Below are 16,261 nucleotides of genomic sequence, written 5' to 3'. Positions count from 1 at the left end.
TGTCAAGTGCAATAAAGTTTTTTTTTTTTTTTGAGACGGAGTCTCGCTTTGTCGCTCAGGCTGTCGCTCAGGCTGCAGCTCAGGCTGCACCATCTCGGCTCACTGCAAGCTCCGCCTCCTGGGTTCATGCCATTCTCCTGCCTCAGCCTCCAAGTAGCTGGGACTACAGGCATGCACCACCACGCCCAGCTAATTTTTTGTATTTTTAGTAGAGACGGGGTTTCACCGTGTTAGCCAGGATGGTCTTGATCTCCTGACCTTGTGATCCACCCGCCTCGGCCTCCCAAAGTGCTAGGATTACAGGTGTGAGCCATCGCGCCCGGCTAAGTGCAATAAAGTAAAGGGCAATAAAATGAAGTGTGCCTGTCCTTAATGTCTTGTTTCAGAAGCAGTGGTACATGAGATTAACTATAATTAACAATTATCAAACCACTACTAAGTACTGTGTACTCTTCTAAATACTTTAGAACTCTTTTCATTTACTCTTTCCAACAATCCTATGAGGTTTTACAGATGAGGCACAGAGATGCTAAGCAGCTTACCCAGATTCACACAGGATGTGTGAGATCTGGGATTAAAATCCAGACAGTCTGGCTCCTGAGCTCACTGCCTTGACACCAAGCTAGGTTGCCTCTTAAGGAGGAGAGAAAAGACAGGAAATCTGTTAGAACAATGGATCTCAATCAGTTCTTTCTCTTTCCACATCTCAAGGATGCAGAGCACGCCTCTCAATAACTGTGGCTCACGATGGCACTCGGTTAGGGTTTTAAAGCAGAATAAAAAGAGGGCACAGAAAGAAGTAACATTTCAGAGAAACAGAAACAGGAAAGTCAGGAAGAGAAACTAGTTTTGTGGGAAATAAGTGATCCTGTTGAAGATGAATTTCAGATACAGAGGAGACATGCTGATAGAACTGTTCAACAAAAAGCTAGAAATTGGGGAAATCAAAGAGAAAATTCAAGATTAGAGAGACACTTCACAAGGGAATCTACACGATTAGAAAGGGTAGAATAGTGAAAGAGGTTGGAACACAAGAGGGTAAGTAGATTGAAGACACCCTTTTAAAAGAGGGAAGAAGTGGGAAAAGAAGGAAAATATTTATGAAATGTCTTCCATGTGTCCAGCACTACTTTATATTGGTGACCTAATCCACTGACAATTCAGGAGGCAGGTCTTATGCCAAAGCCACAATTCTTACACAGTGGAGCCGGACTGGCAAGCTGGATCTAACAGCAAAGCTTACATGCTTCCCACCATACCACTCACCTGGGGTCTGGCGGGGTGTGAAACTGTGAAACAGAAAAACAGAGAGATGCCAGGGACAGCATGTGACAGAGGCCAGAAGGGCTCTCACCAAAAGAAAAGCAGCTTTATTCCAAGTATACACATCTTTCTAGTGTTTGAAGAAGACAGAAAGCAAACCTCTCAAGTAGAAAACCTTCAGATAAGACATCTAGGTTTACAGAACTTTTAAGTAACATTTAAAACTCACTGTTCTCATTTTCTAGAAAAGTACAAAACAAATTTTCTATTAATTTCTCAAAAGTAAGTACTCTAAAGCAGTAATCTGAGAGTTTAAGATCCTATACTGAGACCTTTTCAGAATCACGGCAATGATGTAATCTAAACAACAATAACTGGATAAAAAACAAGACTAGCACACACACGAGTAGAGATTTTTAACAACTGAGATTCATTCCCATCAGCTGGGCCATTCATTCTAGCGGTTCAGCCACTAAAGTGAAATACTCTTGAAACTGGAAAATAACCAATAAGTAACTAATAATGAAACTACTATTAACCACTAAAAACTACGCTTTCTTTTCAAAGGTAATAAAACAGTTGTCCTCATCTGAGTAATACAAAATCTGTATTTGAATAAGAACATGACAAGAGTTTGATTCAGTTCTTGGGTATCCTTCAATAAATTTTCTACACACTTTGCATCTATGGTGTGTGTGTATGTGTGTGCATTTACACACAAGAAAGATAACATTACCCATACTGAGGTGCCTTTTTTTAAAAAATCATATATCTCTATCTGTACATCTAAATCTACCCTCACTCTCCCTAAGAGAAACTCGACTTTCCACCGCGTGGCTGCCTATAGTTCATCTGACCAGTCCCCTGCTGACAGACATTTACATTCCGGTTTTCTGCTGTTACAAACAATGCCGTAGGAAATGTTCTTGCCCAGAAACCTGTGTTCTGTGAGCAGATCTGCAGGAGGAACTCAGAACTGCTGGGCCTTAGAGATATGCATTGTAAATACTCATATACATTACCAAACTGGCCCCGAAAAGCTTCATCACTCTATCCTTTCCCTCGCTTTGTATGACACTGCCTATCTGACCACACCTTTATGACACTAGGTTTTAAAATGTTTTCATTCTCTGCTAGTTTGATAGAAGAATCTCAAAATGAACACTTTCCCAAGTTTATTACCTATTAGTTTGTCCTCCCAACGAACGGCCTGTCGTATTATACCCTTTACCTATTTCTTCTGAATTCATCTTTTTCTTACAGATTAGCAAGAATATACGTATATGAATGGAATTAGCCTGTATCTGTCACAAGTCAGAAGTATTTTTCCTAATTTAATACTACTTGTTTACTTAAATGTATCAATTATCTCCTTAATGGCTACTAGACTTTGTGTTGTCAGCCTCAGAAAGGGCTTCCATAGGCCGGATGCAATCGGGAGGCTGAAGCTGGCGGATCACAAGGTCAGGAGTTCATGATCAGCTTGGTCAGGAGTTCGTGATCACCTGGACAGGTGAAATCCTGTCTCTACTAAAAATACAAAAATTATCCAGGCGTGGTGGCAGGCACCTGTAGTCCCAGCTACTTGGGAAGCTGAGGCAGGAGAATCACTTGAACCCAGGAGGAGGCGGAGGTTGCAGCAAGCTGAGATCGCACCACTGCACTCCAGCGCCTGGGCGACCCAGCAAGACTCTGTCTCAAAAAAAAAAAATAAAAATAAGAAAAGGATTTCTATATTCCAAGGCCATAAAAATATGCTGTCTATTATTTTCTCCAAGTACTTCAATAAATAGCTTTATAATTTTCCAAATCAAACTGTTTCAGTCCATTTAAAGAACAACTTATCATATTCCTTTCACAGTGACAATTCTAATTTAAACTCAGCTGGACTACGTTTGAGCTGATAAAGCGTTTTCTCACCATTAAAGGAGGAAAGCAATCACAGCAGGTCAGTGTCCTGGATGCATCAACACTGCCCTGACACCAGCACTCTGCTTACCTGAGACTACTCAGTAAGAATCTAGGATCAAAGGGTCCCCAAGCAACCTGAAACTAGGAGTTTCAAGAAAAACCAAAAGAAAGTTCTATCTTACATAGCAGATTACACATTCATGAACTAGTTACTCTGAAATGCAGCACAGATGAAGAATACAAAGTCAAGGAAAGAGTAGCAGGCCCGAAATAAGTTATTCAAAGGGATCTTTAAAAAGATATGACTTAAAGAAAAATATAACACTCAGGAAATTGGATAACCAACTGAATATGAGGCTTCAAGTTGCTTGTGTGGGAAGAGAGTCAAATTTAAACAAACTGATGTTAAGACGAGTAAAGAGACACTGGCTCAGAAGTTGGCAGAGTGTGCCAAGCTGAAGAGATGCAAGCCTGAGAAGGGATGTGCCCGCAGGCCTGACAGGCGGGAGAGAGGGCCCAGCTTCTCCGAGGTCCGGCTGTCAAAACAAAATCGACCCTGGGAGAGAGCATGTGCCGGAACAGGCAATCGGAGCCTCCCAAGCAGCATACCTCAGAGCATGCATTTTCCTACCCGCGTTCAGAAAATGAAAGCAATGGGCAAACCTGATAGGAAAATGTTTAAAAAGCTACCAATTAATAATGGTCATTTGGTTTCCTACTCGTGACATCTTTCATGATATTTATAAAATGTACCCAAATTTTGGCCTAAATGGTTCTCATATCTCAGAAAACAGAGGGCAGAGATAGCTGTTAAAATATTTTTACTTGATTTAAGTTAAATTCAAATGCTCTAACGATGGCTATGCTTTCTGCATTTTACTAATTCTAGTTTCAGTTCATTTTTCTTTGCTTTCAAAGGATCTGATTAGATTCAATGTTAGACTGGATTCCCCACCCCCCGCTTTTTTTTTTTTTTTTGGTTTTATTACCTGCTAAATAACCTAGATGAAACAAATTTTAGACTTATACTAGTTTATATTAAACTACAAGTAAACCAAGGAATATATTTCCTAACAGAACATTACTTAAATCTGAGTTTTAATTTATTTTCATTAGCTAAACTGCTTCCACCTATCTTGAGATAATAGCTGGTCAGTTCCTTGAATTAAAATAAGATAAATATTTCTATTTTTTGTTTGCCTCACTTATTCTATGATCACCTCATTACAATTCTCTTATTTAAAACGTTGTCCTTTATTAATGCAAACCCATCTCATGGGTGCTTTTATGTAATTCAGTGAATCTCAACCGGGTTGGCTTTGCTCCTAGGTAACTTGGCTGTATCTGGAGACATTTTTGGTTGTCACAACCGAGGCGGTGGGCATGTGACTGGCACCTGGTAGGGAGAAGCTAGGAAGGCTGCTCAATATCCTGCAGTGCCCAGGACGGGTCCCATGAGGAAACGGTGTGGGGTCTCAAATAGCAATGAGGCTCAGGCTGAGAAGCCCTGGGAAAACTTCAAGTGAGGTATAACTACTATTCACGTTTCACAGTGAGTAACCCTTACCTGGCCAATGTTCTCAAGTAGTACAGAATGATAAAATATAGAAAAGTGTTCTTCAATTACTGTGATCACCTTGCCTGCAAATTTTAAATATCTGAGTCTAATTTAATTCAGAATGTCTACAAAAAGCTGTTTTGAAATGTATAAAACCTGCAGTTAGTATATGGTGATAAACTTAGATAAACTCACTTGGAAGGTCAATTGACAGATATTCTTTCTCTTTTGAGATGGAGTCTCACTCTGTCGCCCAGGCTGGAGTACAGTGGCACGATCTCGGCTCACTGCAGTGGCCGCCTCCCAGCTTCAAGTGATTCTCCTGCTTCAGCTCTCCGAGCAGCTTGGATTACAGGTGCCTGCCACCACACCTAGCTAATTTTTGTATTTTCAGTAGAGATGGGGTTTCACCATGTTGGCCAGGATGGTCTCAAACTCCTGACCTCAGGTGATACACCCGCCTTGGCCTCCCAAAGTGCTGGTGGGATTATAGGTGTGAGCCACTGCGCCTGGCTAATAAACAGATATTCTATAAGTAAATAATTGTAAGTGATATGATTATTAGGCCTGATAGAATGTAAAACCTTTTATGTAGTTAAAAAAAAATCAACAAATAACATGTCCTAAGGCCCATTCATTTCTAAAAATGTAAGCAGTAACAATATTTTAATTCTTTTTTTTTTAACTTTTTTTTTTTTTTAACGTGTAGAGATGGGATTTCACTGTGTTGCCCAGCCTGGTCTCAAACTCCAGCACTCAAGCAATCCACCTGCCTTGGCCTCCCAAAGTGTTGGGATTACAGGCGTGAGCTACTGTGCCCAGCAGCAACAATATTTTGATATCTATCTTCTTAATTTTCTTCTTGTCATTTACTCTGTGTCATCATTTGGCAATAAATGAAATAGAAAAATTCACCTAGTCAAATTTTAATTAAAATTAATGTAAAATTTCCTTGTATTCTTCTCAAGTTATCCCACTATTCTAAGTTTCCTGGAAGCAATACAATAAGAGTACCAAGTGCTGAGTGCCTGGATCTGGTAGACTTTCACATGCATTGCTTCTATTTGCAGGATGAAGGCCTCCAGCTCTGAGAGTGTAAGCAGCATTCCAGGGCCAGGGGATCCATTTCCTGATCCAGGCCGAGGCTCTGACACTGACCTCCTCAACAAGACCCCCCTTTTCTTCCTCTTCTTTCCATGACTTTATCTAAGAGGGTATTTGCAGTTTCTGGGGTCTGTGTTCATATCATGACAGACTTCTCAAAGCAACCCTCAATTAACACCCTGCCTTTTCTCTTATAATAAATTTTGCGAACAGTCATTATCAGGCTTAACAGGTGAGTTCTTTGTTAGTACCCAACAGAAATGCCACATAACAACCTAAAAGCGACTTTGTTTATGCTTTTGGGGGATGGCAATAGCTATAATGCATCACAAGCTTTCACAAATATGCTCTGCTTTCAGTAAAGTCAGCCACATCCAGAAGGAGGAAGTGAGACGTACCTGGTGATTGTTGCTGGCAGCCGACGAACTGGCCTGAGCTGTGCTGGCTGAGAGAGAATCAAGGAAGGCTTGGTCAGCCACTGAATTTCCACAAGAAAATTGATCTTTTCCATCACTGGGTAAAATCTGAATAGTAGAAAGAGGCACAATTATTTTCATGCATTAGGGTCACTTCAGGGAGTCTGATGAGGGCAAGCAAGAACTGTCAAAAAGCGTTTATATTCTTCAATGCTACAAATTTCTCTCTGAGCACTGCTTTTGCTGCATACTTGTATTTTGATGGGTTGTATTTTCATTTTCATTTAGTTCAAACTATTTTTTAATTTCTTGCGATTTCTTCTTTGATCCATGCATTATTTAGAAGTGGGTTGTTCAATCTTTAGAGATCTTCCATCTATCTTTCTGTTTTGATTTCTAGTGTGATTCCATTGTCGTCTCAGGGCAGACATTGCATGATTTCTTTCAAACATGTTGAGGTATGTTTTATGGCTCAGAATATGTGGTCTGTCTTGGAGAATGTTCCCTGGAAGCTTGAGAAGAATGTATATGTGGCTGTGGTCTGATGAAGCAGTCTATAGACATCCACAAGTGGACATCAATCTATTGATGGTGCTGAGTTCAACCACGTCCTTACTGATTTTCTGCCTGCAGGATCTACTTCTAACAGAGGGGTTTTTATATTCTTAAAAGGTAAGCAAACCCAAGAATATCTGTAATCACTAGTCCTTTCTATAAGCAGAATCCTAGAAAATCCAATTACTGCCAGTATCAACTTACATCCTCAGATTTTTCTCAATCTTGTCAATTTGTAGGCTCCTGGATGCAAAGTGCATACAAATAAAACAAGACTTCAACATAAGACCTACAGATTGAGGCCAGGGGTCTGTGAACAGGGGTTTGCAGTTGTATGGAAAAGGCTGTGGTGTGTGCATGGGCACATGTTTCTGAGGGAAAGCCTAGAGACTGCATCAGATTCTCTGAGGGGTCACGACCCCCCCACCCCCCGCACTGCCTATCAAGAACAGAAAGATGGCCTTCGATATCACTCCGCAGCCAGGTCCCAGGTCTCCTGGAGGTGAACCAAAGGTACCTTTACTCTTGATCTAGCTCCAGTTGTATTCACAGGGCATCAGGAAACCTTCGCTTTTTTCTGTCACCCAACATGAAAGACAAGCTTACCAAGAAGCTGCACATGCTCGGTTTGGAGCGACCAAAAGACAACCAGCAGGGGGCGCCAGGCGGTTGGCTCAGCTGGGGGAGTCCCAGGCAGGGCCAGCCCAGGCTGTTGTGTTGCTCTCCTGGGTACCCGACCTAACAGCTCTACCCAGGAGATCCCCACAGCAGCTCACCCAAGACACCCCTCTGTCCATGGGAATGGGAGAAGGAACTGAGATACACACTTAAAAAAATCTATTTAACTGTGAATTAATTGTACAATAAACAGTATTATAGACGGCAGCAATATTAGCAAAGGAAAAATACGTTATATGTATCATATATATTTAAAATATATATTATTAAATATATATTTAAAATTTATGTAATATCGATATATTGATACACAACTTCATATCTTATTAAATTTATACAATTTATAATATATTTATACATATTTATATTATAGACAATATTAGCAAAGGAAAAACATTAACGTCTATTCAGACTAATTAAAAGTTGCTATCCCTGGAAGAAACTTAATCTAAATATTTACAGTCATTCTTTGGAGCTTGGATCTACAGGTAATATTTTTCTTAGTTCTATTTCAATGTACTTTCCATATTTTATATAGTTAACATTTATTATATTTACAATGGAAATTTTATTTTACAAAAAGTTGCTGACTTCCTGAAAGTTGATAATTCATAAAAAGATGCTGACAAAGAATGAGCTCTAATGAATGAATGACAGGAAGCTCTTACTTCAACATAATCCGTAGGAACTAGCCCTCGTTCTCCTTTGATGTTTCTTCCTTCCAGCCATCCTCCACCTACATCCTAATAAGTCACCAAAGAAAAACAAAAAACAAAAAACAAAAAGAAAAAGATTAGAGTTGAGATTTCCTGGAGAAATTTTGTGTGGAGGAATTGTTATACACAAAAAAGTAATTAACATTAAGCTTTTTATTCCTAGAGAACACTGTTCAAAATCTTAAATTCTTTTTTTTTTTTTTTTTTGAGACGGAGTCTTGCTCTGCCGCCCAGGCTGGAATGCAGTGGCCGGCTCTCAGCTCACTGCAAGCTCCGCCTCCCGGGTTCAAGCCATTCTCCTGTCTCACCCTCCCGAGTAGCTGGGACTACAGGCGCCCGCCTCGTCGCCCGGCTAGTTTTTTTTTGTATTTTTTTAGTAGAGACGGGGTTTCACCATATTAGCCAGGATGGTCTCAATCTCCTGACCTCGTGATCTGCCCTTCTTGGCCTCCCAAAGTGCTGGGATTACAGGCTTGAGCCACCGCGCCCGGCCAAAATCTTAAATTCTTAAGCCTTCTCTTTACTTCAGAAAATGATGTAACCTAAAAACAAGAAAAATCAAACTTCAATAATAAGTGATAAAAGACTGAAAACAGCTGATGATTAGATGACCCGCATCTTGTCTGTGTACTGGTCTGTGGCAGATGATAAAAGCAGCTTGCAGCTCTGAATGTGAAGCGGTGGATGCGCACCCCAGGCTTGGAATCCGCCCTCTGCCACCTCACTGGTCAACACGATCAGGTGGAAATCCTCCAGGGAATCCAGAACTTGCCTCAAGGGCTTCTGCACACTTCAGCTGGCTCTTCTGGCACCCAAGCCACTATATGAATGAATGTGGGTTGCTAGATGATGACAGAGACCCAGTTTCCCTGTTGCCCCATCCAAAGCCAGCCAACCCGGGGAACTGTCAGAATCATGAGCGAGGCTAGCTTAGACCAGTCAGTCCCCAGCAGGGTCCAGTGACTGGAGACACATGCACCGCAGCTCAGGAGAACCATCCAGCTGACTTGTAGATTCCTGAGCAGTAACAAACGGTTATGGGGTTAAACTACTAAGTTTAAGGATTGTTATGCAGAAAAAGTGAACTGATTCATGGTTTCTTAGTTCTCCTGGATAAATATTAATAAACTAAGTAATAAAGTAGAACTCTATATACCAGGATTGCCATTTCACTCTATGATCAAAGGAGAAATTGTAACTTTTAGTCAGAATAAAAGTTGCTATCCTTGAAAGAAACTTTATCTAAATATTAAGCTATTAATGTTAAAATTAATATTATTAATTATTAGCAATGTTAAGTGGCAAGTCCTACTTTCTCATCTTAACATACTAAGAGTTTTTAAAGTTTTAAAATAATGCCCTTATTAGTTAATAATTATGTGAATCTGAATAATCACATTCTCTTAAAAAATCACTTTAAGCCACAACTTTGTCACTTTCTGACCACAATAGCAACTTGAGAACAATACTGCTTTACCAAGAAAACTGAAATACTTCAATAAAAACATTAGATGAGGCCAGGTACGGTGGCTCACACCTGTAATCCCAGCTACTGGGGAGGCTGCAGCATCAGAATTGCTTAAACCCAGGAGGCAGAGGTTACAGTGAGCCAAGATCATGCCACCTCACCCCAGCCTGGGTGACAGGGTGAGACCCTGTCTGCAAAAAAGGCAAAAAAAAAAAGGTTAGTAAGACTTAAGAATCTTTCATCTCTGCTATGATTAAAAATGAATCTATTTAACTTATACACATCTACCATTTTTAAAATTTTTTAAAATTATTATTATACTTTAAGTTCTAGGGTACACGTGCACAATGTGCAGGTTTGTTACATATGTATACATGTGCCATGTTGGAGTGCTGCACCCATTAACTCGTCATTTACATTAGGTATATCTCCTAATGCTTTCCCTCCCCCATCCTCCCACTCCACGACAGGCCCCAGTGTGTGAGGTTCCCCTTCCTGTGTCCAAGTGTTTTCACTGTTCAGTTCCCACCTATGAATGAGAACATGTACACGTAGCATATTATACAAAATTACTACATAATCTTTTACTAACCAGTGTTTTTTCTTTTCTTTTTTTTTTTTTTTTTGAGACAGTGTCTCATTTTGTTTCCCAAGTTGACGTGCAGTGGTGCAATCTTGGCTCACTGCAGTCTCGAACTCCTGGGCTCGAGTGACCCTCCCACCTCAGTCTCCCAAGTAGATGGGATTACAGGTGCGCACTACTACACCCGGCTAAATTTTTGTATTTTTTGTAGAGATGAGGTTTTGCCATGTTACTCAGGTTGGTCTTGAACCGCTGAGCTCAAAGTGATACACCCGCCTTGGCCTCCAAAAGTGCTGGGATTACAGGCGTGAGCCACTGCACGCGGCCCATTCTTTTTTTAATCCAAGACATATAAAGTACGTTTTCTAAATATGCTCACTATTCAGAACTACTATTACTTCTGCCGTTCCTCATTCTCCTTCCTTGATCTTTGCACTGCCATAGTCCTCACTCTCTCCTTCCACAGGAGTTCTGTGCGAGAGCAAGCGAGTGTGCGTGTGCATGAGAGCAGGTGAGCGTGTCTGAGGGGCATGTGCGTGCTTGCACGGGTGAGTGCTGCATCTGTGTGAGGAGAGTGTGGGTGTGTGCGAGCAGGTGAGAGTGTCTGAGGGGTGTGCATGCGCTTGCACGTGTGAGTGCTGCATCTGTGTGAGAGCATGAAAGTGTGGGTGTGTGTGAGAGCAGGTGAGTGTCTGAAGAGTGCGTGCACTCGCACGGGTGAGTGCTGCATCTGTGTGAGAGCATGAGTGTGAGTGTGAGCGCAGGTGAGAGAGAAGGCGTGTGTGCATGCTCACACGTGTGAGTGCAAATGTGAGAGCGTGAGCATGGGGATGTGAGAGAGCAGGTAAGAGTGTCTGAGGGGGGTGTGTGTGCTTGCAGGTGTGAATGCTTGTGTGAGAGCATGAGTGTGGGTGTGCATGAAAGCAGGTGAATGGGCGGTGTGCTCACACGTGTGAGTGCGTATGTGTATGTGTTGAGAGCATGAGTGTGGGTGTGTGTGAGGGCAGGTGAGAGGGGGTATATGTGTGCTCGCACGTGTGAGTGCATATGTGTATGTGTGACAGCATGAGCATGGGTGTGTGAGTCAAGAGGGTGTGTGTGTGCTCGCATGTGTGAGTGCTGCCTATGTATGAGAGCATGCGAGTGTGGGTATGTGTGAAAGCATGCAACTGTGGGTGTGTGAGAGCAGGTGAGCGTGAGAGGGTATGTGTGTGTAAAAGTGCATATGTGAAAGAGTATGTAAAAGTGTATGACAGCATGAGAGGTGTACGAGGGTGCAAGGGTATGAGTGCATGTGTGTGCGTGTGCACGCATAAGGGTGTGTGCAAGTGTGTGTGTGGGGGTATGCACAAGAACATGAGAGAGTGCGTGTGAGAGTACGTACATGGGTGCGTGTGTGTGCCTGTGCACATGCACAGGGAAAGGTTGGTGAGGTCTGATGGGGCCCATGGTGGGATGTCTCACACACCTGCAGCTGACAGAATGCTGCCAGAGAGGAATGACCCGGCCACACTGGCCGTTCAGACAGACCCTGGGCTTGAGGGAGAGGCCAGTGAAGAAGATGCACGGTCCAGACAAGAGGATGCGAGCTCAGCTCAGGGCGCTGGCAGGAAGCGCTGGGTGGAGAGGAGAGGCTGGACTGAGTAAAACTTTACGGAGATAAACCAATGGCTTTAAGTGACTTAGCCTTGGTTCACTGAATGGAAAGGCGCCACAATAGAAATACAGAGAAGTAGGAGTAGGCTGAGCGTCGCATGAGTGATAAGCTGAGTCTTGACGTGGTCAGTTTGAAGTGCTTGTCAAAAAACTAGGTGAAGGTGTCTGGGACACAGCTGGAAGACCCCCTCTGAGGCTGGAGCCACACGGGGAAGCTGCAGATACAGGTTTAAAGTCATCAGCACAGAGACAGCAATACAAAAATCTGAGACCTCACAGTATAAGGAAATGGGCTGAAGATGGAAAGACGTGGGAATCCCAACACTTGCAAGGCAGAGAGGGGAGGGACACAAGAGGACAGCCAGCAAGGCTGGGGAGAGGGGTGTGGGATCCAACATGTTCTACAGTGCAGACACAACAAGCTCCCTTCTGGTAACATTTAGTAAGAAACACTGGCATGCAGACCTCTCTGGAAAACCAGGAGCACAGGGCAAGGGCTAGGTTTCCTATCTTTGTATCTCCAGGGTACCTCTCCCAGGACTGCACACATATTAAGTATGTGAGTGACAGTCACGAGGGAGAGGACACAGAAGAGACACGTTGCAGTGTGGGGTCCAGAGGCGGAGGCGTGGACCAAGGAGAGGGATGCACAGGGCAGTGTCACGAAATCAGCCAGGTGAAGAAAGGGTAACGACAGGTTCAAGTTTTACTCAGTTTACAAAGACGAATTCTCTCTATCTGCTTTTGTTCCTTCTCCCTCTATATGAACCTGCAATGAAATACTATTGATACGATTTTTGTTGCAACATTATTTCAAATGATGTTTATCTCATAATTTTGCTACATATTTTAAGAACAGTTACAAAAAGTTACATGTAAAAAGGACAATTAAATGTAATGAGACAAATATCACACAGAAATAATGGAAAAAACCGTAACAGAATCTTGGGCAAAGATTGGACAAAAAATGAATATTGTTTGCCTCTAAGCTTCCTGACAACACAGACCATAACAGAAATCCAACAGTCTATGAAGATTTTATTTCATGAAACAAAATGTGCCCAATCTCCAGGAGAAAGAACCTGAGATAAGAGTTCACATAGATGCTTATCAGGGAGGCATAATAAACCTAGTTTTATAAGCAGAGACACACACACATCTGAAGAGTGTGTTTATGTATGTGTACACGTGTATACATGAGTGTACCTTGAAGATGCATGTGTGTATGTGTATGTACACAAGATCAAACAGGGTTTTGTAAAGATGCAGAAATGCTTTTTATATATATAGTTGCTTCTTGTTCGAATAAAAGCTGAGGCAATATCTTGTAATTCAGCAAAGGGAACTCCACTGGGAGCTGAGCTAACTCCACCGGAGCTGGTCTAAGTATATTGCTTTCTGGCAATCTAATCTGATTTAGGAAAAGAGCTTAGAAAAATGATGATAGGATCAATCAGTTAAGACATTTAGGAAAATCACCATCATCTTTTACTTATTCTAGAGACACAGTATTATCGTGCTAGGGGTAAACACACTGAACTACATTCCAGGACAATTATGGGGTACCTAAAAGGTAAGATAAACATATCAAGGAAGATACAGAATAAGCAGACCTAATAAACTCAATTACATACATAGCTGTCTTTAGGGAATTTTTTTTCTATATTTATATAATAGCTTCTTACTTCACCATCAATACTTCATAAGCAACAGGAAAAAAATCACGTGGGTTTGAATGATTAACTTACAAAAAAATAAAATCTTAGAAATAAGTCCACAGAGAACAATCAGATTTGAATGTACAGTTCTCTTACCGGATTTGTGATTGTGATGATTTCTCCTTCGTTAACTGTCAGTTCATTATTTCCAGGTTCAGCAGCAAAATCATACATAACCCGAGCCTATCAGGAGTGGAGAGGAAACGAGGATGTTACAAACACAGACGGAGCAGTAAAAACACAAAAGGTGCACAGTTCACTTTCTAAGCATGCTGGTACGAACATGACAGTGGCTGCGGCTGTTTTGGAAGAAAGGAAGACATTACCAAAATGACTCATCTGCTCTACTGTGAGGAAGAGTAACACCAACGGCGATAGCCCTGTTCTGTTCTGGAGGCAGGGAAGGTTTCTGGCAGCTGCCCACACTGCATTTAGAGATCAGCCCTAAAAAAGTTACTCAAAATATACCTATTTTGGTTGAGTGCAACAGCTCACACCTGCAATCCTAGCTACTTGGGAGACTAAAGAGCAGGAGGATTGCTTGAGGCCAGGAGTTCGAGACGAGCCTGGGCAATAAAGTGAGATTCCACCTCTACCAAAAAATTAAAGAAAAATTAGCTGGGCATCGTAGCCAGCACCTGTAGCGTCAGCTACTCAAAAGACTGAGGCAGGAGGATTGCTTGAGCCCAGGAGGTCAAAGTTACAGTGAGCCGGGATCATGCCACTGCACTCTAGCCTGCGTGACAGAGTGAGACTCTACTGTCTCTTACAAAAACAAAACAAAACAAAACAAAAAAACAAAAAACAAAAAACCCCTACCTATTTCATTAACAACAACAATAACAACAACAGATTATGCTCTTCCTCTTAGGAGGTAAGAGTGGAAATACACAAACTGTTCATTCTAGGAACACTGACTCTCAGAAACTGAAGAGAGAGGCGTACACACACGCACACATATCTAAGATTCACACATCTTCAGAAGAATCTCTTGCTATTAAAATGTTCACTGCTCCTTATCTAATAAGAATGATAATACAGCATCTTTAGCCACATTAACTCAGAAATGTGATCTGGGTACTCTTCCACCATACCAAGACTTACATAGGGCAGTGTGTGCTGGTCAAGTTACCTAACAGCCATAATTTTAAAACGTTTCCTTAAAATAAAAGCTTTTCTTTCTTTATTTTTCCAGACAGAGTTTCACTCTTCACCCAGGCTGGAGTGCAGTGGTGCCATCATGGTTCACTGCAGCCTTGACCTACCAGGCTCAAGCAATCCTCCCACCTCAGCCTCCCCAGTAGCTGTGACTGCAGACGCGTGCCACCGTGTCCAGCAAATTTTTGTATTTTTTGTAGAGATAAGGTTTCGCCACGTTGCCTAGGCTGGTCTGGAACTCCTGGGCTCAAGTGACGTTCCTGCCTCAACCTCTCAAAGTACTGGGGTTACAGGTGTGAGCCACTGTGCCCAGCCCTAAATGAAATCTTAGTTTCATATAAGACAGACTAGGACAAAGCTATTCTGGCTGGAGTGAGGGACTGCTCTTGCAGGCTCTTCCTGAAGAGGATCCTTGAGACAAGGGTCCGGAAACACGGATGCCTTGGAACACTGCTATGCGTGCATCCCAAGAGAGAGTCACCGTGGTAAAAACCAAGTACGTGTTTAAAATGTTTTATAGATACCTTTATAATATATAATACATATTTTTAAACCACGTTCAAATTCTAAGTGATTGTCCTTCACAGACTGTCTTCCCGAAGTCCATCCTATAAACGGGGCATCACATGCGCCTGGGAAACATACGGTTTAAGAGTAATTGTCCTAAAAGGCAAATTCAAGTTTAGCAACAGGGCTAGTCTAACAGGACTAATGCAAGTGCACTAATTTAACGTATTCACTGAACACTCCACCATATGGCAGAAACTTGAAAGGCCCTTTTGTTGGCTATCGCCCTTTCTATGTATTGGCTTAATGATGCCTGAAATTAGTTTAATGAGAATAAAGGTTCATATTTAGTGGTCACAGACTAAGGAAAAAAAAAAGCCAAAATACTATTTTGAAATACTAAAAACTAGTAAGATGGATTGATGGATGAGTATGTGACAAAGCAGGCACTGAATCTAGATGGTGGGTCTATGGTGTTCAATTCCAACCTTTCTCCATGTCTAAAATATTTCCTAGAAACTACTGGGAAGAAACCAAGCGTGGGAGAGCCTGTGAGTCAAGACATCCCAGCAGCTCCACACCTCCACCTCCATCCTTGGAGGCTGGGACCCGAGTGGAGAGCATGGCAGGGCACCCAGGCCAGCAGGGCGGCTCCCTCAGAGCATCATGAAGGACAAAGCAGCTGTGCTGAGGTATCTTCCTGACACGGCTGCAAAGGTGGACAGAATTCTGCTTGTCATGTTATGTGGTGTTTGTTTTTGTTTTTGTTTTTCCTGCGACTGAGTTTCGCTGTTGTCGCCCAGGCTGGAGTGCAGTGGTGCCATCTGGGCTCACTGCAACCTCTGCTTCCTGGGTTCAAGTGATTCTCCTGCCTGAGCCTCCCAAGTAGCTGGGACTACCATACCCAGCTAATTTTTTTTATTTTTAGTAGAGATGGGGTTTCACCATGTTGGTCAGGCTGGTCTCAAAC

The 16,261-nt window shown here is 42.2% G+C and overlaps 1 protein-coding gene across 2 annotated transcripts in view; it reads right to left on the bottom strand.

Moving 5' to 3' along the window:
• The window catches only part of SNX9 (sorting nexin 9), a 129,481-nt gene that overhangs the window by 68,974 nt on the left and 44,246 nt on the right, over positions 1 to 16,261 (bottom strand). For both annotated transcript variants that reach the window (XM_030929090.1, XM_030929091.1), the window contains exons 2-4: positions 13,723 to 13,809; positions 8,154 to 8,228; positions 6,235 to 6,360 (exon numbers count right to left, since the gene is read on the bottom strand). In XM_030929090.1, the coding sequence (XP_030784950.1) occupies positions 6,235 to 6,360; positions 8,154 to 8,228; positions 13,723 to 13,809 (288 nt within the window). The remainder of the gene's footprint in view (positions 1 to 6,234; positions 6,361 to 8,153; positions 8,229 to 13,722; positions 13,810 to 16,261) is intronic.

This window comes from Rhinopithecus roxellana, chromosome 4 (genome assembly GCF_007565055.1).
Source record: "Rhinopithecus roxellana isolate Shanxi Qingling chromosome 4, ASM756505v1, whole genome shotgun sequence".
In the NCBI taxonomy this organism is placed as follows: domain Eukaryota; kingdom Metazoa; phylum Chordata; class Mammalia; order Primates; family Cercopithecidae; genus Rhinopithecus; species Rhinopithecus roxellana.
Note: the sequence above shows the minus strand (reverse complement) of the source record. Positions and strands in the feature narration are given on the sequence as shown.